This window comes from Grammomys surdaster, unplaced genomic scaffold (genome assembly GCF_004785775.1).
Source record: "Grammomys surdaster isolate TR1022 unplaced genomic scaffold, NIH_TR_1.0 270, whole genome shotgun sequence".
NCBI lineage: Eukaryota > Metazoa > Chordata > Mammalia > Rodentia > Muridae > Grammomys > Grammomys surdaster.
In genome coordinates this window covers 1,696,365-1,717,593 of record NW_021604711.1, presented here as the reverse complement: position 1 = coordinate 1,717,593, position 21,229 = coordinate 1,696,365, and the positions used below count along the sequence as shown (strand labels likewise).

The following is a 21,229-nucleotide window of genomic DNA, read 5'->3' as shown; positions in this document are numbered from 1 at the left end:
GTTTCTTCGCTTATTTTTTATAGCTGAGGAAAGTCCAGTGAGTGTGCCGTTTTCTTATCCCTATCTCTATTTCCTGTCTGATGTTGGACACCTAGGCTGGTTGCATAGCTTAGCTACTGTGAGTAGTGCTGCAGTGCTCACTGATGAGCAAGTGTCTCAGATGGTCTGACTCGCATTCTGTGGGTGGCACAGTACACGGCAGATCTCTTTCTAATGTTCTGACAATTCTGTACAGGACAGGTCACACTAGTTTAGATTCTTACCAGCAGTGTGTAAGGGTTCCCTTTGTCCACATCCAGGCCAGTGTTTGCTGTTTTCTTAATGAGTGACCTTGTAACTGAAGTGAGATCTCTGACTTGCATTGCTCTGATGGGTAGTGAGATGCAAGAGTTTTCATGTTTTCTGGCCATTTGTATTTATTTCATCGGTTATGGCTCATTTCATTATCCCCCTTGATCAGTTTTTTAAAGTTCTTTGTGTATTCTAGATATTAATCCTCTCAGCTCTGACAAAGTTTCTTCAATCCCATGCCTCTCTCCACGTAAAGTGAAGCTCCTTTTGTGCTCTGGAAGCCTTCTAGCTTCATGAGGTCTGATTTATCACTTGCTGGCCTTGTCACCTGAGCCACAGGGGTCCTGTTCACAAAGTCCTTGCCTGTGTCTGTATCTGGGAAATATTTTCCCTACTTTTTCTTAACAGGTTTGAGTTTCACATCTTACATGAAGGTCCTTGGTCTATTTGGAACTGATGTGTTTCTGTGCAGGGTGAGATAAAGATCTAGTTTCATTCTTGACCGTGTGGCTGCCCAGGCTTCACAGCACCATTTGTGCATTTTTGGCATCTTTGTAAAATCAGGTAGCTCTAGCGATGTAGTTCCTATCTCAGTCTTTTATTTTGTCCCATTAGTCTATGTCTGCTTAATGCTAATACTGTGCTGAGTGTCAATGACAACTGTGATGTAACCTGGAGCTCTGTAAGGTGATACCCTCCCACGTTTATTTTTGTTCAAGATTACTTTGGTTGTCTGGGGTCTTTTACGCTTCTGAAGTCTGTTTTTCTAGTTTTTATTATTTTTAAGAATGGCTTTTGGGCCAGGCAGTGGTGGTGCTTGCCTTTAATCTCAGTACTTGGAAGGCAGACACAGGAGGATTTCTGAGTTCAAAGCCAGCCTGGTCTAGAGTGAGTTCCAGGACAGCCAGAGCTACACAGAGAAATCCTGTCTCAAAAAGACAAAAAAAAAACCAAAACAAAAAAAGAATGGCTTTTGAATTCTGATGCAATTACATTGAATCTATATGGTTCTTTCTTTACTTCCCTCCCAGACTATATATATCTCAGCCTGGCCTCAAACTCACTCAGTAGTCAAGGATGGCCTTCTAAATCCTACTCTTCCTGCCCCTGCCTCTCAGTGCTGGGGCCATGCATGTGCGCCATGCCAGTTTATAGAGTGGTAAACATCAGACCTAGGACCTCATGAATATTAGGCAGTCACAAACTGAGCTACTTGGCTTACCCAAGCCAAGATTGCTATTTTCACAGTATTAATTCTTCCAGCCCACAAGAATGGAGGTCTTCCCATCTTCTAGTGTTTTCATTGTCTTTCTTGAATGTTTTAAAGTTGTCTTTGTTGAGGTCTTTATCCTGTCCCTTTGCTGAGAATGCTTTTCAGTTCTATTTTTCTTCTAGTGTTTTCATTGTCTTTCTTGAATGTTTTAAAGTTGTCTTTGTTGAGGTCTTTATCCTGTCCCTTTGCTGAGAATGCTTGTCAGTTCTATTTTTCTGGTGAAGTCTAGTCATGTAGAAGCATCATTTGCAAATAAGGATACTTTCCCCTTTTCCTGTTTGTGTTTTATCTGCTTATTGTTGAGCTGTTGGTTTTGTTTTTTAATATTTTATATGTATGGGTTTTATCTGTATGCATGTCTACTGTGTACCACCTGCAGTGTCTGATGCTATGGAGGCCAGGAGAGGGCATCAGATTTTCTAGGACTGAAGTTATGGACAGTTTTAAACCTCCATGTGAGTGCTGGAAATTGAATCTGGATCCTCTGCAAGAGCAGCCAGGACTCTTTAACCACCAAGCCATCTCTCCGGTGCCTTGTGCTTCTCTCTTGAGCCTGATAGGTGATTAAAAATAGCTGCAGTAGCCTAAGGTCAGTGCTGCAGGCTTGAAGTTCCCTTGGAGAAAAGATGAGTGTGACCAGACCGGGTGACTTATTTACCATAGCCCACACCTTGTCCTAGATGGTTCAAGAACTGTGGGTGAAATGTGGATACAGATCATGGGTGGTCTCTCATCTTCCACAGATACCATCCACCCTCCCGTTAGGGAGGAGGAAGGACTCCTTAATGTTCATAGTAGATCACAGTGCTGGGGGAATCAGCACCAGCAACAACTGTACTAGGGCTGCAACCTAGTCCTTGGTGGCATAGAGTTACAAAGCACCCAGCATGTTCCTAGTGAACAGCAGCAAACTTACTTCCCCCTTCTCTGACACTTGTCTGGCACTTTGAGAAGGGTCACATCCAGCTACCATTCTTTCCTCTCCATTAAATAAAATTATAAGTCATAACAACAGCACAGTCACCACAGGAAACATCAAACTGTTGCGGCTGGTTTGAGAGATCCTGATACTTAGGGCTACTGAGCTCTCACTCCACAAGTGAGGGCACCAAGGATTCATATGACCTGCATACCCATAAAGACTCTAGCCGTGTCCTGTGCTTCTCATGCCAGCATAAGCCCAGGTCTGAGGGCAAGAGCATCAGCAAGGCTCTAATGCACAGCTACTCCCAGCCAACCCGAGCGAGCCTCTCTTCCTACCTGCAGTTACCCAGAGCTGTATGCTTGGAAGGCCCAGCCCTGGCCTGCCTTCAACTCCTGCTCTCAAAGTTTACTTTGTTCCTGACATTTTTAGCCCAGTTCCTGACTGCACTCCTGACTTTGTTCTCCTGCCCCTTTCATCCTTAAATTCCTTCAAATATCTTGATGATAAAAGGTCAGCCTCCATATTGATCTTGAAACCTGTGGTGTCTGGACACTGATGATGCCTGACCATGCAGTCCATTCTGCAGGGCAAGTTCATGACCAAGGCTTAAGGCTTTGCCTTGCAACAAGGACACAGCCACTGGGCCACATGGACAGAGCTCCCCAGGATCTGCCTGTCTGTTTACTGTTAACTGCCCCATGATAGAGTGCTGTGCTCCTGAAAGTGGTAGCAAGGAGGCAGTTGAGACTAGATTCCTTCCATGACCCAATCCTTAATGGGTCATACAGAACTCTATCAGTGGGTTCCCAACAGGATGGTCCAGGCCATGTGACTTGTCTTCTCAGCAGAGAAAGCTATTGTGAAAAGCATCGAATGTGAGGTCCATATGCTGCCCCTCTCAGAGCCCAGCCCAGGCTCAGCTACCCCTGTTCTTCTGGCCAGGGGCCAAATTACCAAGATGGCATTTCAGAATCTGGGTTAGTACACTTAACAAGAGTCACTTTGTTCAGTGCAGCTTGGGAAATAGGGAGGAGCTGTTTGTACCTGGTTTCTATTTTGGGCAAGGGCACCTGCTCAGCTGAAATGAGGTCCCCAGCCCAGAGTCCCCCCCCATGCAATCTGATGTGCTCAAAGAGTACAGCCAGACCAGGTGACTGACTGTTACAGAAACCTCTCCCATGCTGTGCTTACCCATCGGGCTCAAGCCAGCCTTCAGCCACTCGGCTCATAGATAGATACCAACTCGCCCTACAGACACTGGTTCATGGCTAAGGCAGTTATGTCTCCACCATCCCGAGCCATTAGTATTTCTACAGTACTTGGAATTAAGTCACAATTTCTTACACTTTTTGTGGGCTTTAAAAAATGTCCCCCAACTCTGGACCTCTCCTGTTACAATGAATCTCTCTTTGAATTCTCTAAACCTGATTCCCTTACATCCAGGTTAGGACCCCTTCCTGATGCTGGGTATCCCAACTTTCTGTGGAAAAGCTGGCTTAGCTATCTACTAGAGACCACAGAAGTGCTATGCCCCAGCCTTCGTCCAGGGAATCATTTCCCACTTACTGCGAGCCTTAGGAAAAAAAAAAAAAAGACAAAAGGCTGGTCATGGTGGCACACATGCCTTTTAACCCCAACACTCAGGAGGCAACAGAGGACTTTTGAGTTCCAGGCCTGTGCCTAGTCTACACAGCAAGTTCTAGTACAGCAACAAAGACAGTTTCAAAAACAAGCCTTGTAAGATTCACTGCCCTGGGCAGGGGTACCTCCCACAACCTGGGACACTGGGATGAACTCAGGGCTACATAAACAGAAAAGGTTTCTGTGCTCTCTTTAAGTCAGTCTTTGGAGAAGGGCTTCTGGGTGTGGTACTCCCAGGTGAGCCAAAAGGAAACCAAGGCCACCTTATTCTGCTATATCCTTAAACAGAAGGTACATCACCAGTGGTAACAAACAACATGGCTAAAGGGGACCATGACTGGGCTAGACTAGCTGGCCAGAAGCCAGGCAGGGTAGCTTTTCCTATTATGCATTCTTTCTGGCAGGATGTTAGCTCTAGAGCCACTCTGCTGCAAGGAGGCACAGCAGGGTGTGTCTGCAGCACTTGCCCATCCCACACACAGCAGCAGCTGCAGGCACAGGCAGAAAAAGAGAACAGAAGTTGAAATTCTCATAATTTTAATGGTCAATAGCTTCCGGTTGGCTTCTGAATGGTATAGTTAAACAATATACTTAAGACACCCCCACATCAAGTTCATACCCCTCAGAAAGTAGCATTGGCTCCTATCCATATTCCATTGCTCAGTCAGACTTCCACAGCCTGGGAGCCACTCCTGGGTTATGGAAATAGACATCTTAGTGTAATGAGCTGAATAAACCCCTGGCACACCCATGATCTGTTATTTTTGCTTAAAAAAATAACAAGTATTAAACCAAACTTTCCCAGGTGCTGTTGCTTCACAGAGAAAACCCAGTGTTGCTGTAGGATCTGAGTCCTGTGGGCCCTGTGCTTCTGCTTCTTGTCCCACTCTCCTGCAGTCATACGGCGTAGAGCTCATAAACCTTCTTTACACAGTACACCAGGGCAGCCAGGGCTATTGTGTTGTGCAGTCTCTTTCTGTGCAGGTCATCCTTCCGAACCAGCACCACTGGTGTGGAGGAGGTGAGCGTGTGCAGAGGCAGGCGAGACAGTTTATAGGCATCATACTCCACCTGGTACTTGCAGCAAGGGTCAAACTGCCAGGAGATCCCATAGAGGGTACAGCAGGCCAGGCTCAGCACACCAGCGGGCAGGGAGATGTAGTGGGAGTAATCCAGGGGCAGTGCCAATGGGGTGAAGAGGCAGGCAGTACCTGCCAACACGGCCGTCTTGTGCAGGCAATTGCCTACGGTGATCCAGCGTGCTGTCTCATCTCCAATTCGGGTGGGCTCTATCACAATGTACTTGTACTGGGCTTCCAGCGCCTGCTCCAGCTCATACTCAAACTGGTCCTGGGCATTCTCCCCACTGTAGATTTCATGCACAATGTAGCAGTCTGTAGCTGACAGGCTAACCCTTTAGTGGAAGGAAAAGACAAGGAGGTTAGGTTACAGTCTAACCTATTTGGGTGTATAGGGTTGGGCAAATGTTTGCCTCAGCTTCAAGGACATCCCACTTATAGGTTTCTTTGCTTCAGAGCCCAAACTACAAGACAACATTTTTCCCCCGAAATAGTGAAACAAAAAGGTCACAAGGGTCGGGAGGCATGGCAGTCTACACTTTACTCTCCAGAGGCAGACAGATCTCTGAGTTCAAGACATGCCTGGCCAACATAGTGAGAAAAAAGACTGCATTCCAAGTATAGTACAGGGGATCCCACACCAAGACCAGTACCCCCGTTAGTAAAAAGGCAACGGCTTAAACTCTACCCTCTAATAGTGACTGTGATTAAGACTCTACCCTCTAATAGTGACTGTGATTAAGCTGGGCTCAGGTAAGGCTTAATTAAATTACAAGCCCCAAGTCAGGTGTGCTCCAGGGAGAAGGCTATTCCTTGGGGTGGGACCAGAAGCCTCAGCATGGGGAATGGAGGTGGCTCAGAGACAGTTTGCCTAGTCTGCACAGGGCCCCTGGACTCACTCCTAACACCACAAAATAAAAATAAGCCACAGCACGGGACATAGCCAAAGCAGCCTGTCCATTGGCATGCCATGTTGCAGACCGCCTCAGACCCCCAGGAAGCTGACAGTCCAATTGGAAAGCAGTCTTTCCCCATGAATATCTTCTGTGGACTTTCTCCATTTAGAGTAAAGTTCAAGGGAAGGTGAGCAGGCCACTGCAGTTGCTTCTTCACAACAGGACACAATTATTGTCGTACACTTTTAGCCAATAAATAAAATACACTTGAGGTCTTTCTGGCTCAAAGGCAGAGTTGAGACCAGCCATGCTGGCACACGCCTGCAATACCAGCACTCAGGAGTCTGCACCAGGAGGACAGAGTTCCAGGCTGGCCTGAGCTGCATAGGGAGACCCTGTCTCAAAAACAACAAAGTCCCTTGATAGTGGAGGACAGTTAATGGATCCTGTTTTCAAGTGGGTGCGCTCATGGCCAAGAGATTCCCTTTGTGGTTTCATGTTCATCAGCCAATAAAAGCCAAAGCACCAATTTACACACCCATCTGTGAGACTGAGATTCCAGGCAGAGCTACTTCCAAATCATCCCAAGTCCTGCCTACTTTCAAATGGAACAGGGCACCTCCCTATGCATAGAGCATCTGAAGCAATTCTTCCCCAACTGCAGAACTCAAGGCAAAATGTGGGTTCAAGGTGGGAGTACAGGCTGCAATGCCAGTCAACTTTAGTGTCATCCATGGCCTTCTCTGCCCTGCAGGCTGTGGCCATCCTGAACACAGGAGAAAGTTTGTCTCAGTAAAGCACTTTCAGCAGCTATGACAGATTGCTCCATCTTAAAAATGTATCACTAGGCAGATGACACTTCTTATTTCTTCCGGGCCAGTCCCCAACGCCTTCTGCATGCCCAGGCCAGCCTGAGAGAGCCCATCTCTTGCTATTTGTCGAGACAAATGAGTGAGCATGTTCATGGTTCTAGGCATGTTTGGAAATGAGAGGCCAGTGCTCCCTAAAGTGGAGTGACATGAAATAGACACAGCCAGGGAAGAGCTCTGAGTCAGTGGGTCCTAACTCTTACAGGTCCTTCACTGCAGGCAGTTTTGTGAACATCAGAGCTGTGTTACAGTAGCTATAAACAGGTATGCCTACCCAATCCTCATATTCCTGAGCTGGTTCTGTAGGTGAGCTCACCACAATCCTTTTCCACCCACTATAGACTTGGTCCATACAGCATGAAAATCAAACCAAGCAACAGAGGAAGCAGGAGTGCCACACAGGAGGTCTCCCAAGTTCATAGGTAGACAGCACCTATAGACCATGGCTACCAGAGACACCAATTCTTTGGGGACAGCTAGTTAAGGAAAATAGTCCTGAGTCTCCTTTGGGATGGTAGAATCTTTAGAGAAGTGTGTTTCCAAGAAGAAAATGGAAACACTCGAACCAAACATCCATGAAGCACAAGTCCCCTATTTTGAAGTGCGTGGGATCAGACAAGGTACCAGCATGCTACTTTGTTAAGCGCTGGTAGGGAGTCCTGCATGCCATGGCATGTGTGGGCCGTGAAGGGTCTCCTCTACTTCAGTAACTGTGCTGAACTCCTCAGTAAAGAGACAAGTCCAGCCATCTCTCAGCCACTCCAGCTTGAGTGGCTGCCTTTTATGTCTGAGTCAAATCCCAGCCAGAAGGCCAGCCAAAAGCTTGGTTTCCACACCAGTGGAAAATGGAAGTAGGACAAGCGATGGGCAGGAGCTGGCCCAAACTCAGAAAGCCCTGGGCCTTAAGTTCTAGGTGACCTGATCACTGGTACCTGTAAACAGAAACAATGGCTACTGCTGCTACTACTGGCTGAGTATCCCTCATCAGAAACGCTGCAGAACAGTGTTCTGGGCTTTGGATGTATTCAGATTGGAGAATAGTCAACAGACATAATAAGATGTCATGAGGACACGCCCTAAATGTCTTTATTTTTTTAAACAAGGCCTCTTACTGTCCCTGGAGTTTGCCAACTGGCTAGACTGGCAGGCCAACAAGAGTTCTAAGCACCCATTTGTCTCTTTCCTCCTCCAGCACTAGGGTTACAGATACATGCTGGCACATCCAGCTTCTATTTAGGTGCCCTTCCTGCAAGCAGAGTGAGTGCCTTATTCACTGAGCTATCACTCCAGCCCCTTTCCATTAAATAACCTCTGACCCTACACTTGGGACAATCTCTGGTACTTAAGAATACTGTCCTATGCACTTTGCTAACACTTGGTGAGGGGTCACTCTATCCTGAGCCCTTCAGTGGAACAGGTGGCTACCTTGCTCCAGTATCTCAGGTCATGGGCCATGTCTAGATCAATCAGTTTTGTGTAAGGGAGGGGGATAGTTAGGAGTCACTTGGAAATGCTGGCACTGCAGCAAAAAAGCAGCTATAAGGGAAACTCTGGGATACAGGTACCCCAAGAGTGTCTGGCAGGCTGTGTATAGGGCTCTGTAGTTCCTGCTTCACCCCTGCCCAAGGCCAGACCTCAAATGTCAGTCTTCCCAAAGTCTAAAAATATCTGTTCAAGACCCAAGTCTGCACTATACGTCTCTGCCCAGTAAGTGAGAAAACTAAACCTGGCTGCTTGCCACCCGGGCAGAACACAGCACCCTGCAACAGGCATGCAAGCAGCAGGCGCCTTTCATGCTTCACTTAAGTACGGAGCTAAAAAGTCTGTTGGCCTGTCTTCAGTTGTCAACTAGGAACAGTAAGGAAATGAGGTTTCACAAGCCAAGACACAAGGTAGTCTAAGCTATGCGGGAAAAGGCAAGACTTACTTCCCACTTGTTAAGTGATTAAGTACAAGGTTTTTGGTTTTGTTTGTTTTCAAACAAGGTATCCCTGGCAGGTCTTGAACTCACAGAGATCTGACTGCTTGGCTGGAACACAAATTTTATTATTATCTGTGATAAAATATACATAACAAAATTTAGCGCCTTACACCTTTAATCCCAGCACTTGGGAGGCAGAGGCAGGTGGATTTCTGAGTTCGAGAGTTCAAGGCTAGCCTGGTCTACAGAGTGAGTTCCAGAACAGCCAGAGCTATATAGAGAAACCCTGTCTCAAAAAAACAAAAAAACAAAAAAACAAAAACAAAACAAAAAAAAAATTAGCACCTTGTTAAATACAGTTACATTATTATAGAACTACTCTCCAGAATCTTCTCCATTGAACCCCCTTGTATCCACTGTCCTATTTTCTATTCTACTCAGCTATTCTAGGTACTACACATTCATGAGTATTTGTTCTTGTGTGGAGTGCCCATTTCGTTTCAGTGTTTTTTAAAACAAAAAAAAAAAATTTTTTTTTTAAACTTTTAGCACCTCTTCCTCCGATAGGGTTTCACTAAGTAGCCCTAGTTGTTCCTGGAACTTACTACCTAGACCAGGCTGGTCTTGAACTCAGAGATCAACCTGCCTCTTACCTCTTGAGTACTGGGATTAAAGGTGTACACCATCACATCTGGCCAATGCATGGAAGTTACAGATGTCAGCCCTCCTGGCCTTATGTGGGTTCCATGGACAGATCTCTCATCAGGCAAACGCTGAGCCATCTCTTTGGCCTCCTATTTTGAATTCTTTTGGACAAATACCCAATATTTGTTTTTATTTTTAAAACTCTGTTTTTACACTTATTTTTAGATTAAGTTTTATGTTTCATGTAAGGTGCTTTGCTCTCATGTATGCCTGTACACCAGTTGTAAGTCTGGTACTGGTAGACATCAAAAGAGACACCGGAGTTACTGACAACAACCACAAGGGAAGAGAACTTAGCCTAGCTGGAAGAGTAGCCAGTGCTCTTTCTTAATCACCAAGCCAGCTCTCCAGTCCCATTTATTTTAATTTAATATTTCATTTGAGAGGAACACATATACTTGCCAGAGTGTGTGTGGAGGTCAGCGCTACAGGTGTTAGCTTTCCCCTTCCACTGAGTGAATCCCAGGGACTCATCCTTACCCGATGAGCCTTATTGTCCCTTGTTTCTTTTAGTAGTCATTGTGGCAACTGTAAAGTGGCCTTTATTTATAACTTATTTGAGACAAGGTCTTAAGTAACCAGGTTGGCTTTGAATTCAATCTGTACCAGAGGATGACTGAACTCCTGATTCTCCTGCCCCCACATCCCAAGTGCAGGGCTGCAGGCATATGTAGCTGACAGTAGTTTTTGATAGATTGATAACTGAACCCTTGTTTATCATGTGAAATACGGTGAGGCACTCCCATTTTCCCTCCCTGCACATGGGTGATGGAGTTGGAAGGATCTGCGTTTTAGGTGGCGCAGCACCAATACCATAATTTTATGACACTTTAACCACCCCAGAAACTCTGCACCCTTTGGGGGCACTTTCCTCTCCCTTGATCCACCTCAGTAGCTACCAACCTGCTTCTTGACTCTGGATTTGCCAATTCTGAGATTCCAGGTAAACAGAACCACACACTGTGTGGGGTTTTGTGACAGGCTTCTTTCACTTAACACTATGCTTTTAAGAGATATCATGCCAAGCGGTGGTGGCGCATGCCTTTAATCCCAGCACTTGGGAGGCAGAGACAGGGGGATTTCTGAGTTCGAGGCCAGCCTGGTCTACAGAGTTCCAGGACAGCCAGGGCTATACAGAGAAACCCTGTCTCGAAAAACCAAAAAAGAAGAGGTATCATATATTAAGTTAGCTTAACACATTTAATGTAATTTTTAAAAACCCTAGAGAGCGATATGGAGCATGTATCTAAAGGCTCTGTACATCAAAAGATCAATAGCCATTTTCTTCCAATGATGGTCTAGTAGTCAGTTGACCATAACATTTTGTTTTTGATAAGACTTTCTGTTTAAAAACAAGAGGTCTGTGAGATGGCTCTATGGGTCAAGGTTCTTGTCACCATGCGTGAAGAGCAGTCTGATTCCCTGGGACTTCTATATTTGAGGGAAGAGAACCAACTCAAATAAATTGTCTTCTAACTTCCACTTGCACACACTGGTGTGACTGCACACGAATAAGTGTAAAAGAAATATTACAGCAAAATAAAGCAAGCAAGCACGTGCATGTAGAGGCCAGAGCGGGATGGATGTCAGGTGTCCTCCACCTCTGGCTACCTCACTGTCTTGAGACAAGGCACTTGTGGGGCGTAAGTAAAATATGCCATGGCTTTTCTGTCAAAGGGTTAAATGAAACAAGTTACCTGCAATCTGTGTTCTCCTTTGGCGAGGGTTTGGGTTTGTGCTTCTGACCACTGGGACCTGCCTGTGGGCTTACTCTTCCTGTTCTAGAAGCTCTGATCTTGGGACAAGCCCATAACCTAACATTTGTCTAAGATCAAAGTATGTGCTCATGATTGTGCCTTCTGCTCTCAAAACATACTTTCCTTATGAACAGTGCTACTTTTTCTGTTAGCAGATCCCATAAAAACGTGAAGCTCTGCTCCTATGCTTGTCTACATGGCTGGCTTGATATACAGTTGGATACCCTTCTGCAGAAGTAAACCTTTATGTTTTGTTCTTTGCACGGTGTGATCCTTCCCCTGAGACCTCAGATCCATTTGTAACACCACTAAAACAGAAGCTTGCCATCTGGCTAGGCTAGCTGACTAGCATGCCCTCAAGATCCACTTATCTCTGCCCCTCTCCCCCAAATGCTGGAGTAGCAGGATAGAGACAGCCATGCCCAGCATTTAGGTAAGTGCTAAAAATCTGAACTCAGGTGTGCAAGCACTTGTACCCACTTGAGCTACCCTCTCCAGCTCCACGCTTGTATATCCTCCCACCCCCTACATCCTTTTTGTTGTTGTTTTGAGACGGGGTTTCTCTGTGTAGCCCTGGCTGGCCTCACAAAGATCCACCTACATCTGCTTCCTAGTGCTGGAATTAAAAGTGTGCATAACCACTGACCAATTATCTTTTTTTTTTTTTCTTAAAAAGAAAAATCTCAACTGGCTTGGTAAGAAGACATACTTGTAGTATGTCTTACCAGCCAGTTGTATGTCTTACCAGCTTGTAGTATGTAGTACCAGCCACCAGCTAAGGCAAGAAGACTGAGTTCCTAGCCTGAGTTCAAGTTCTTTGGGAAACTCTTTCCCAAGGAGGGGGCTGGGGCGGGGAGGGAAGGGGGAAAGGGGAGAAAAAAAAAAAAAAGAAAGCTGGGGACGTAGCTTGTGCAAGGTCCTGGCTTTGATCAACAATGAGTCAAAAGCCCAGCTCATTCTCTGCTGCATAAAAATTCAATGCAAGCCTGGGTTATGAGACCCTATCTCAAAAACAAACAAAACCCAGATATTTATTCAATAATCTACACAGAGCAGAAATCAGATACCCATAGAGCCCCCACTCCTGAGAACTTAATCTGACGTCCATTTCCTAGGCCCCAGATTCCCAGGCAGGGTTCAAGTGGAAACTCACATCTATCTAGGCTAGCAACTGGTGCTTGGGCCTTTTTAAAAACAAACAACAATCACCACCCAAGGATGTTTTCATCAAGGTATCCCTGCCTAGCTCTGCCTGGATACAGCAGGTTTCCATGACTGTGTAATGAGGGACAGGAGAACAGCTACTGTGGCACAACAGCACTGCCCTTGCAGAGAACACCAGTTCAATACACACACGAGGTGGCTCCTGCAACACTGAAACACACCATTTAATCTCAGCACTGGGGAAGCAGAGGCAGGTGGATGAGTTTGAGGCTAGCTTGGTCTACAGATTTTCTAACCCTGCCTTGAAAAACAAAACCACTTTGCTACTCTGAGCCACTTTCCCTGGTTTCCTAAAGCACTGCAGAAGTGTTAGGATCAGGCTAGGTGCAAAAGAGGACAGAAGCGAAACATCATTAGCTGTTTAAATGTCAATCAATTGATAAAGTAAAAACCTCAGCCCTCTGACACAGTACCATTTCAGGCACTGACAGACACAGGCAACTAGTGGTAGCCCCAATAATCATCAGAGAGGCAGAAACTCTTCTATACACAGTCTTCATCTGAAGACCTGTGGTGAGAACGAAATGGTTACTGGCTTCCCCAGGAACTCTGGGCCCACCAGAGTCGCTGTCGGCATGAGGACCCACAGAGGCAGTAAGAACTATCTTCATACATGGCGGCTCATAAGCCATACTTTCCACCCGAGCTGGGCAGAGAGGCCTCGGCCTATTTGTTGCTTCTCCCTGGACATTGTCAACCCTGCCTTTCTCAGAGGTGGGATCCACTGGAATGAGCCTGCAGAACTGACATAGAAGCAGATACCAAAGCAAGTGGAACTCAGGCTGCTTGAATAAAACCCAGGAAAATAGAAATATACCCTAAAGACTGGACCATGGCAGAGGTCAACCTACACATTCATGTCTGTGAGTAGCACATGTGGCTCAGCAGTGAGTGCTGTCATCTCTTACTAGCCAACAGGCAGAACCCCATGCCCCATCCCCATCCAGTGGCTAGAGATCAAGAGACTTTGGTGTATGTCCTGGGTCTGCTCATCTCATCCAGACCAGGAGGAAGAATCCTACCATACAGACCAAAGCCAGAATGAGAACCTCCTGAAATATTAACTGCCTCAAATCCCTAGAGTCCTCAGCCCTAACAGGATCAGAGCAGAAAGGGGGCCTATCATCCCGGGAATGTAAACAATGAGTGTTCAGCTGCAGTAGGTACTAATCCTACAGTGGCCACTGGAACTTTGCCCCCTTTATATACTCAAATGACATGGTCTTCCAAGTAAAGGTGGCAGGGAAGGATGTGGAGGCAACCAACCCCCATGACAATTTGCTGCCAAACAAATGCCCAGAACAGGGGAAGGAAATTTGAATACCCCAGGCCACCCTGTATCACGATCAGATACAGATCAATTATCTTTATAGGATCATCAAAAAAGGAACTCAGAGTACGGGGCCATACTCACATTCCAACAATCATGAAGATCTCAGAGATGCTCAGGGGCTCTGAGCAGCACCAAGTAACCCAAGAAAGGACAGGCAGGGCTGTCTGAGAGCTGGTCCAGGCTGGCACACAGGTGGTAGAATACAGATACCTGCTCTGCTTTCCTAGATGGGTAAGTGTGCCTCAAAGAGGCCAGCAGGACAAACGGCAATCTGTCTGCTGTGCTCGCTGTCAGTGTGCTCAATTTTGGACAACAATTCAGGTTACAGCTCAGAGTTTGATGTTCTTCATTACAAATACTGTTGTTTCCCTAGATTTAATGGAGTGGAGAGAAGAATCAACACATAAGCAGCTCTCTGTTTGCTCCTTTCCCCCTCCAATTTCAGTCTAGATCAGTATTGTTCCTATCTACTTCACTGATGGAAAACTCCCTACGCTTAGTCATTAGCCCAAAGCAAGTACTAGATACCAGACACATGGTCTACTACTGAGAGCTATACTTTTCACTATATTTAATTTTAACTTCAATGTAATTGCCACATATAGCTAGCAGCTACTGAACTGCTACAATAACTGTCACTCAGCTCTAGTACTAGCCTGTGTTTCTGGACTTAACAGCAAAGCAAGAACCACTGCACACTAAGTTGACAACCAGCACAAAGCAGGGCCTTAAATGCAACATAAGCACCAGAGTATGCAGCCACTGGCAAACACGATGTCTGTTCAAAGCATTGCCCATTCCAGCCCTTACCACAAACCACGCAGCATCCCCTTCAGTTTCAGCACAGGGCAGGCAGCAAGGTGTGAGCAACCCTGGAAGTGCTCTTAACATGAAGCTGAAATTTGAGTCAGTCCAAATGTGACATGGAACAAAGTCATTTAGGAGCCACAAACAGCTTGTGTCATGAGAGCCAATAATACACTCAGTGCTCACAATCTATGGTGCTGAGCATACAATTATTCTGGCCTGCTCCACCCAGTCAGGCCACCAAGTGAGCAGGAATGGAGGTGTGCCCAGAAGTCAGTTTGCTGGCCAGGAGGGGGCTATGTTTCCATGCACTGCCTAGAGTGGGAGGCCTTAAGGAGATGGGATCCTGAGAAAGAACCCTTTGGAAGGGCTTCCCACAAAGGCAAACAGCCTCCAGTCACTAGAAGGAGGGCAGATGGCAACTCTCAAATCATAAAATCAGATGCCCCATTCCTGGCAGACGTACAGCACCTGCATGCTTGGGTAGAACCTTCAGTTCCTGGCCAAAGGTCACAACCTGAACACCTACAGGACCCAGGAAGATAACCTTAATTAGTAAGATGTCAGGTGAGAAGCAAATACCAACTGCTCTGAAGAGAGTCAATCACTATCTAGCTTTATAGTAAATTCTGTCTGCATTTAATTTAAATTCCCTTAAAAGCAGCTAATGCATAATCATCAAGGTCTGGACTCATACTATGGGTGGTTGGCTGACAAAATGTTTTAAATTAATATCTGTTTCTCTTTTTCTTTTCTTTTTTTTTTCTTTTTTTTGGTTTTTCCAGACAGGGTTTCTCTGTGTAGCCCTGGCTGTCCTGGAACTCACTCTGTAGACCAGGCTGGCCTGGAACTCAGAAATCCACCTGCCTCTGCCTCCCAAGTGCTGGGATCAAAGGAGTGCGCCACCACTACCCGGCTAATATCTGTTTCAAGACAAAGGAAAAAAATCTCTATTTTCTTAGGTAGGCTAGCAAGACTCCTGTCTCATGCTTGAGGCATGCATGTTTGGCCCTTTCAGTCTGTGTCCAAGAACAAGAGTATGATAGGGTATGATGGCCTTTATTTCGAGTGCTTGGGAGGCAGAGGCAGGCTCATCTCTGTGAGGTCAAGGCCAGCCTGGTCTATAGAGTGAGTTTCAGAACAGCCAGAACTACACACTGACTCTAATGACTCTACATACATGGCTCTAAAAACAAGCAAACAAAAATATTAAGAATATCTTTGTTTGATTCTGGATCTTCTAGGAAGATTCTTCCCTTCTATTGGGCTGAAATTAAAATCCTGAAATCGACGGACAGTGGTGGCGCATTTAATCCCAGCACTTGGGAGGCAGAGGCAGGCAATTTCTGAGTTCGAGAGTTCGAGGCTAGCCTGGTCTACAGAGTTGAGTTCCAGGACTGCCAGGACTACACAGAGAAACCCTGTCTCGAAAAACCAAAAAAACAAAAAAAAGAAAGAAAGAAAGAAAGAAAGAAAGAAAGAAAGAAAGAAAGACCATTCCTTGCCACTACTTTTCCATGTCACAATAAATGCAGAATGGATTATTTAGCATAACCGAACTCAAGAGTAAAACTGGTTACCACTTCTGCCAAGCAGGAAGAAGAATCGTATGGAATGGGAAAGCTCTCTGTAAGCAATAGCAAGGAACATGGGATGCGTCAGTCAAAAAGGAACAACGCAGATTAGTTGAGACACAACTTTTATGGTTGACAGTACTCATTGGAAAAGGAGAAGCCAAACTTTCCTTTCTTTCTGACATCCGCAGTAAAACGCGGAGGACTTAGCAAAACGGACTGGGCAGGTTAATCCAGTAGCGCCACCGATATACACCCACTTCCCCAAATTTCTTGTGGTTGAACAGCTTCTAGTAACCTATTAGCTAAAAATAATTCCCAGAAGGAAAAAGCTACAAGTTCAACGTGAAACACGTCAACTACTCTTGTCATCCGGAAATCACTGGAGGAAACAAACCCCTAGCGCCCCCAAACGCATTCAGTAGAAAAGGTCACTATAAAGGACTTAGGGCAGAAGTGCTTGAAAGGAATCCTCAAAAAGTGGCGACGATTGCTCGCTCAGAAGGCGGCCAGGCACAGGCTCTTGGAGGCACGCCCGGCACGCTGCCGCTCTCAGCAAACGCCCCTATATAGCACACCGCCCCGCGAACCTCTACCCTCCTCCTCTCCCAGGAGCCCATCCACGACACAGCGGGCACCCAGGCCAAGAGGGCCACGTGCGCGAGCCAGTGGCCCAAAGCCCACACGCCGCTCGGTAGGACAGCGTGGCGGCCCTCGCAGCCACTCACCCTGGCTCACGGCCCGCCTGGTTGCGGGTCGCTGCCCCTCCTAGTCTCGCTCCCCTCGCTCCTGGCCGTCGCGCCGCCCCGCTCCTTTCACACCTAGGCCCCCGCGGACTGAGTCCCGCGCGTGGCGGGCACACGATCAGGAGTCGCGCGTGGCATAGGTGCTTCGCCGGCTCTGTGGTCGACCTCCGCCCGCAGTCGCGAGCCCACCTTACCTCTCTCGGGAGCCACCGCCGCCCGGACCGAGACGCCTCCTTCCCCACGCGGCCATCTTGGAGACTCTCGGTTCGTCGGGGGCTGGAGCCGACGCGGCTCGGGGCGCGCGCAGGCCGAAGGGAAACGTAGTCCGGTGAGCCGCGCGTATGCGGTGGGAGGTTGCGAGAGGACTATACTGCCCACAATGCCTCACGCCGGAAGCCTGTTGTAAGCTGCCGCGCGCAAGAGGGCAAGAGGTGGGCTCCGCCTGAGGAAAGTCTCCGAGTTGAAAAGTACGAGTCTCAGCGCCCACCAACTGGACGTCCTTGGGTGCCCAGAACGAGTGGCTGAAGGAGAGCGGAAAGAAAGCGCCTACCACTCCCAGAGCGCCTCGCGCGACGATCCCGCCCTCATGGCCTGAGAGGCCCAGCCCTTGGCCTCGGCCCTGTTGCCCTTCACTGTGGCTTCGGCCGCTGGGGGCCTGCGTTTCCCAGTTCGCACAGTTTACAACGACTTGAGCAGCTTAACCTCCTCCGTTTCTCTCTTCCCATCTGCAGACCAGAACTCGTGCACCTCCAATTTGAAGGTTACCTCTGCTTCCGCAGTGTCAACTGCCTCCCTCTCCTGACCGGAACTTGCCCGGGCTGTCAAATCCAGAGATGTTGATGGTCTGTAGATGTGCTTGACCTAAAACGCTTTTTCTTCCCAGTCAGGTTTTATGCTTGTCTGGTTTCTATAAAGTTCCTGACTTTCACATTGAATATGCAACCCCGCCTCCAATTGCCAGACTCTAACACCATGCAAGTGTGGCAGAAGAATAGGGGTGTGTAGAGAGACATCAAGAATAAGGTATGAGGGGCTGCAGAGATTGTTCGATGGTTAAGTCTTTCAGGGGACTCTGGATCAATTTCTGGCACGTGGCAGCTAACAACAGTCTGCTGTTGCAGTAACGGCTGACGCCCTCTTCTGGCCTCACGATCACAGCACACGTGTAGTGCACAAAAAACACCCAGGCACAATCAATCAGTCAATCAATGCCATTGATAGTGCCTAGAATCCCTTCCCAGACACAATAAACAAACAAACACCAGCTGACAGTGCCTGGAATCCCTTTCCTGCCTGGGTTACTCATTAACAAACAGCATGGAAGAGAAAAATTGGCCTAGAGAAGGCAGGTAATGGTTAAGGACTTCAGTTTATGCACTTTCCAGATCACTATCCCATTCCCTACCTGAGTTTCTTTGTAAATGTCTTTAAGTAAATTGCCTCTATTGTTAACTATGCATCTCTGATACAATTCTTTGTCCTGAGACCCAAGAACCTATGAACTTATGCAGGCGGCCCCTGTGACTCATCCAGGGGGTAAAAATCTAAGTTTTATCTCCCATTTCCCCCTTCCTTATTTACTCTTTCACTTTCCCAGGAACACTTGTGGGAAAGCCCTCAGCTCTCTAGGAACCCTGATAATAATGCAGGGGCATGCTCTCTTTCCCATCATCCTTCGCTTCTCTGTGTTTCTGCCACTATAGTGCCCTGTAGTCACTGCCTAGGGGATGACTGAACCCTCTTCTCAGCCCTGCTGTAATATGAGCAAAAAATAATGTGCACTGCCCAAGGGCTGACCGCCAAACCCACATTTAAACTGGGAAGCTAGGAGGTCTGCCTTTACTGGGAGGTCTTTGAAGACCTAGTGTTCCGGTGCCAAGTCTGAGACACGGTGGATCCCTTTGGGGATTTATGTCCCTGTCTTAGTTTTGTTTCTTGTTACTGTGATAAAAATACAAAAGCCTCTTCTTAAGGGAGAAGAGGATTTATTTGGCTCACACTTCAGGTTACAGTCTGTAGTGGTTTTAATAATGGTCCCCATAAGCTCATATATTTGAATGTTTGATTCCCAACTGTACTGTTTAGGAAGAATGAGGAGGACTTTTATTGTTTTTTTTTTTTTTTTTTTTTTTCTTCGAGACAAGGTTTCTCTGTATAGTCCTGGCTGTCCTGGAACTCACTCTGTAGACCAGGCTGGCCTCAAACTCAGAAATCTGCCTGCTTCTGCCTCCCAAGTGCTGGGATTAAAGGCGTGTGCCACCACTGCCCGGCCTAGGACTTTTATTGTAGAAGGTGTGTCACTAGGAAAGGGTTTGAAGTTTCTAAAGCCCATGCCAGGCCCTGTTCTTCTTTCTGATTTGTTTCAAAATATAAGCTCTGGGCAACTGCTCTAACACCTGCCTGTCTGCTGCCATGCTCCCCACCATAATGGTCATGAATTCACACTCTGAAATTGTAAACAAGCCTCTAATCAAATGCTTTCTTTTCTGAGTTTAAGTGTTCACAGTGTCTCTTCACCACAATAGAAAAGTAACTGACACAGTCCATCACGGCACGGAAGTCATAGCAGCGGGAATGTGAGAGTGCTGTCACATGACATCCACAGTGAAGAGCACAGGATAATGTAGTAATGTATGCTCACTTGCTCACTCCAAGTTCTTTCTCTGCTATGTATAGTCCAGGAACTCTTGCCACCCATAGTAGGTAGTCTTCCCATCTTAGTTAATTAGGATAATACCCCACATGTATGTCCCCAGTCCACTCTGACCTAGGCAATCCTTCACTGAGACTCCCTTTCCAAGTGAATCTAGTTTCTGTAAAGTTGACACATAAACATCACTTTAAGCAATAACCTTAAGCTTTTACTTCTTCTTCCCCAAATTTTAGGTTTAGTTCATAATATAAAATAACAATCCAACTTTTATTTTATTTATTTATTTATTTATTTATTTATTTATTTATTTATTTTTTGGTTTTTCAAGACAGGGTTTCTCTGTGTAGCCCTGGCTGTCCTGGAACCAGGCTGGCCTTAAACTCAGAAATCCGCCTGCCTCTGCCTCCCAAGTGCTGGGATTAAAGGCGTGCACCACCACTGCCCGGCACAATCCAACTTTTATAATCCCAACAAAGTCCAAAGTCAATCCCAGCACTTGGGAGGCAAAGGTAGGCAGACCTCCAAGTTTGAGGCTAGCCTAGTCTTCAGAGTGAGTTCCAAGACAGCCAAGGCTACACAGAGAAACCCTGTCTTGAAAAACCACAAAATAAAAGTTGAAAGTCTTAACAGTGAGCTACAATAATGATGATGGTGAATCATATACTGATACACAATAAACATTTCTAGTTCAAAGTGGAAGGATCAGTGCATAGAAAGGAATGATCAAAACAACAAAGCAAAGCAAAAATTCAGCAGAGCACACACCAAGTCCTGAAACTCTTTCTATATCTAGGATCTGGGGCTTGGAATAAAGTTGGCTATGGTCTGAAAAGTTTGGGTAGATCCACTTTTCAAGCCCTGCTCCTTGTAGCTTACATAGCTTAACTTTTGGGCCAGCTCCACTCCACACCTGCAGCCATTCTTGGCAGATACCCCATGATTCTGGCATCTCCAGAATCCTAGGGTATCTACTGCAGCTCTGGTTTCACCTTCCCAGCTCTACACGGTGGCCACTCAGGGACTCTGACCCTGACACACGGTGCCTGGCTTCAGCGGCCTTCCATGCCTTCCTCAGTCTTGCATATTTGCCGTCAAAACCAGTACTACATGGGCAGTACTGTCAAGCGATGCTGCCAGCTTGAGGTATATATCCTAGCTCTCTTGGGTCACAGTGATATCAGCTTCTGTGTGCTGACCCTGAAGAAATCATTTTCTGTTGTCACCATGCAGAGTGCCAGGTTCTCTTTAGTGACTCCATTCAGTCTCTTTAACAGTTATGGCTGCTTTGTTGTCTGCACTCTGAAATTTTAAGCTCGCCTACATACTTTTCCTCTGTCAAAGAAATTAATTCATTATCTTTAAATTGAGCTTCACTCAAATTCTTTGGACATGACAGAATGAAAACAGATGCTTGGTCAACATAAGAATGGCCCCTGGCACAGGTCCTGACACAGCCCTTGTTCCCCTGTGAAATCACATGAGACAGGCTTCCTCCACTGTGTTTCCCTGAACATTATTATCTTCTCAGCTCCCGC

At 46.5% G+C, this 21,229-nt stretch overlaps 1 protein-coding gene across 2 annotated transcripts; it reads right to left on the bottom strand.

Moving 5' to 3' along the window:
- Positions 1 to 4,650: 4,650 nt before the first annotated feature.
- On the bottom strand, positions 4,651 to 17,557 carry Tmem11 (transmembrane protein 11). 2 transcript variants are annotated; one of them, XM_028776595.1, is made up of 3 exons: positions 17,236 to 17,557; positions 13,996 to 14,283; positions 4,651 to 5,544 (listed from the first exon to the last, which is right to left on the bottom strand). In XM_028776595.1, the coding sequence occupies exons 2-3, from the start codon at positions 14,007 to 14,009 to the stop codon at positions 5,028 to 5,030; spliced, it is 531 nt and encodes a 176-aa protein (XP_028632428.1). In that variant the 5' UTR covers positions 14,010 to 14,283; positions 17,236 to 17,557; the 3' UTR covers positions 4,651 to 5,027. The 2 variants fall into 2 exon arrangements, with proteins under 2 accessions (XP_028632428.1, XP_028632427.1); XM_028776594.1 differs by lacking the exon at positions 13,996 to 14,283 and having other exon boundaries at positions 17,236 to 17,551.
- Between the last annotated feature and the right edge of the window lie 3,672 nt (positions 17,558 to 21,229).

Coding starts and splice junctions, on each gene's coding strand:
- Tmem11 (XM_028776594.1), bottom strand. CDS start 17,291: ATGGCCGCGTGGGGAAGGAGGCGTCTCGGTCCGGGCGGCGGTGGCTCC. Junction 5,545..17,235: donor GGCGGTGGCTCCCGAGAGAG/GTAAGGTGGGCT, acceptor CTTCCACTAAAG/GGTTAGCCTGTCAGCTACAG.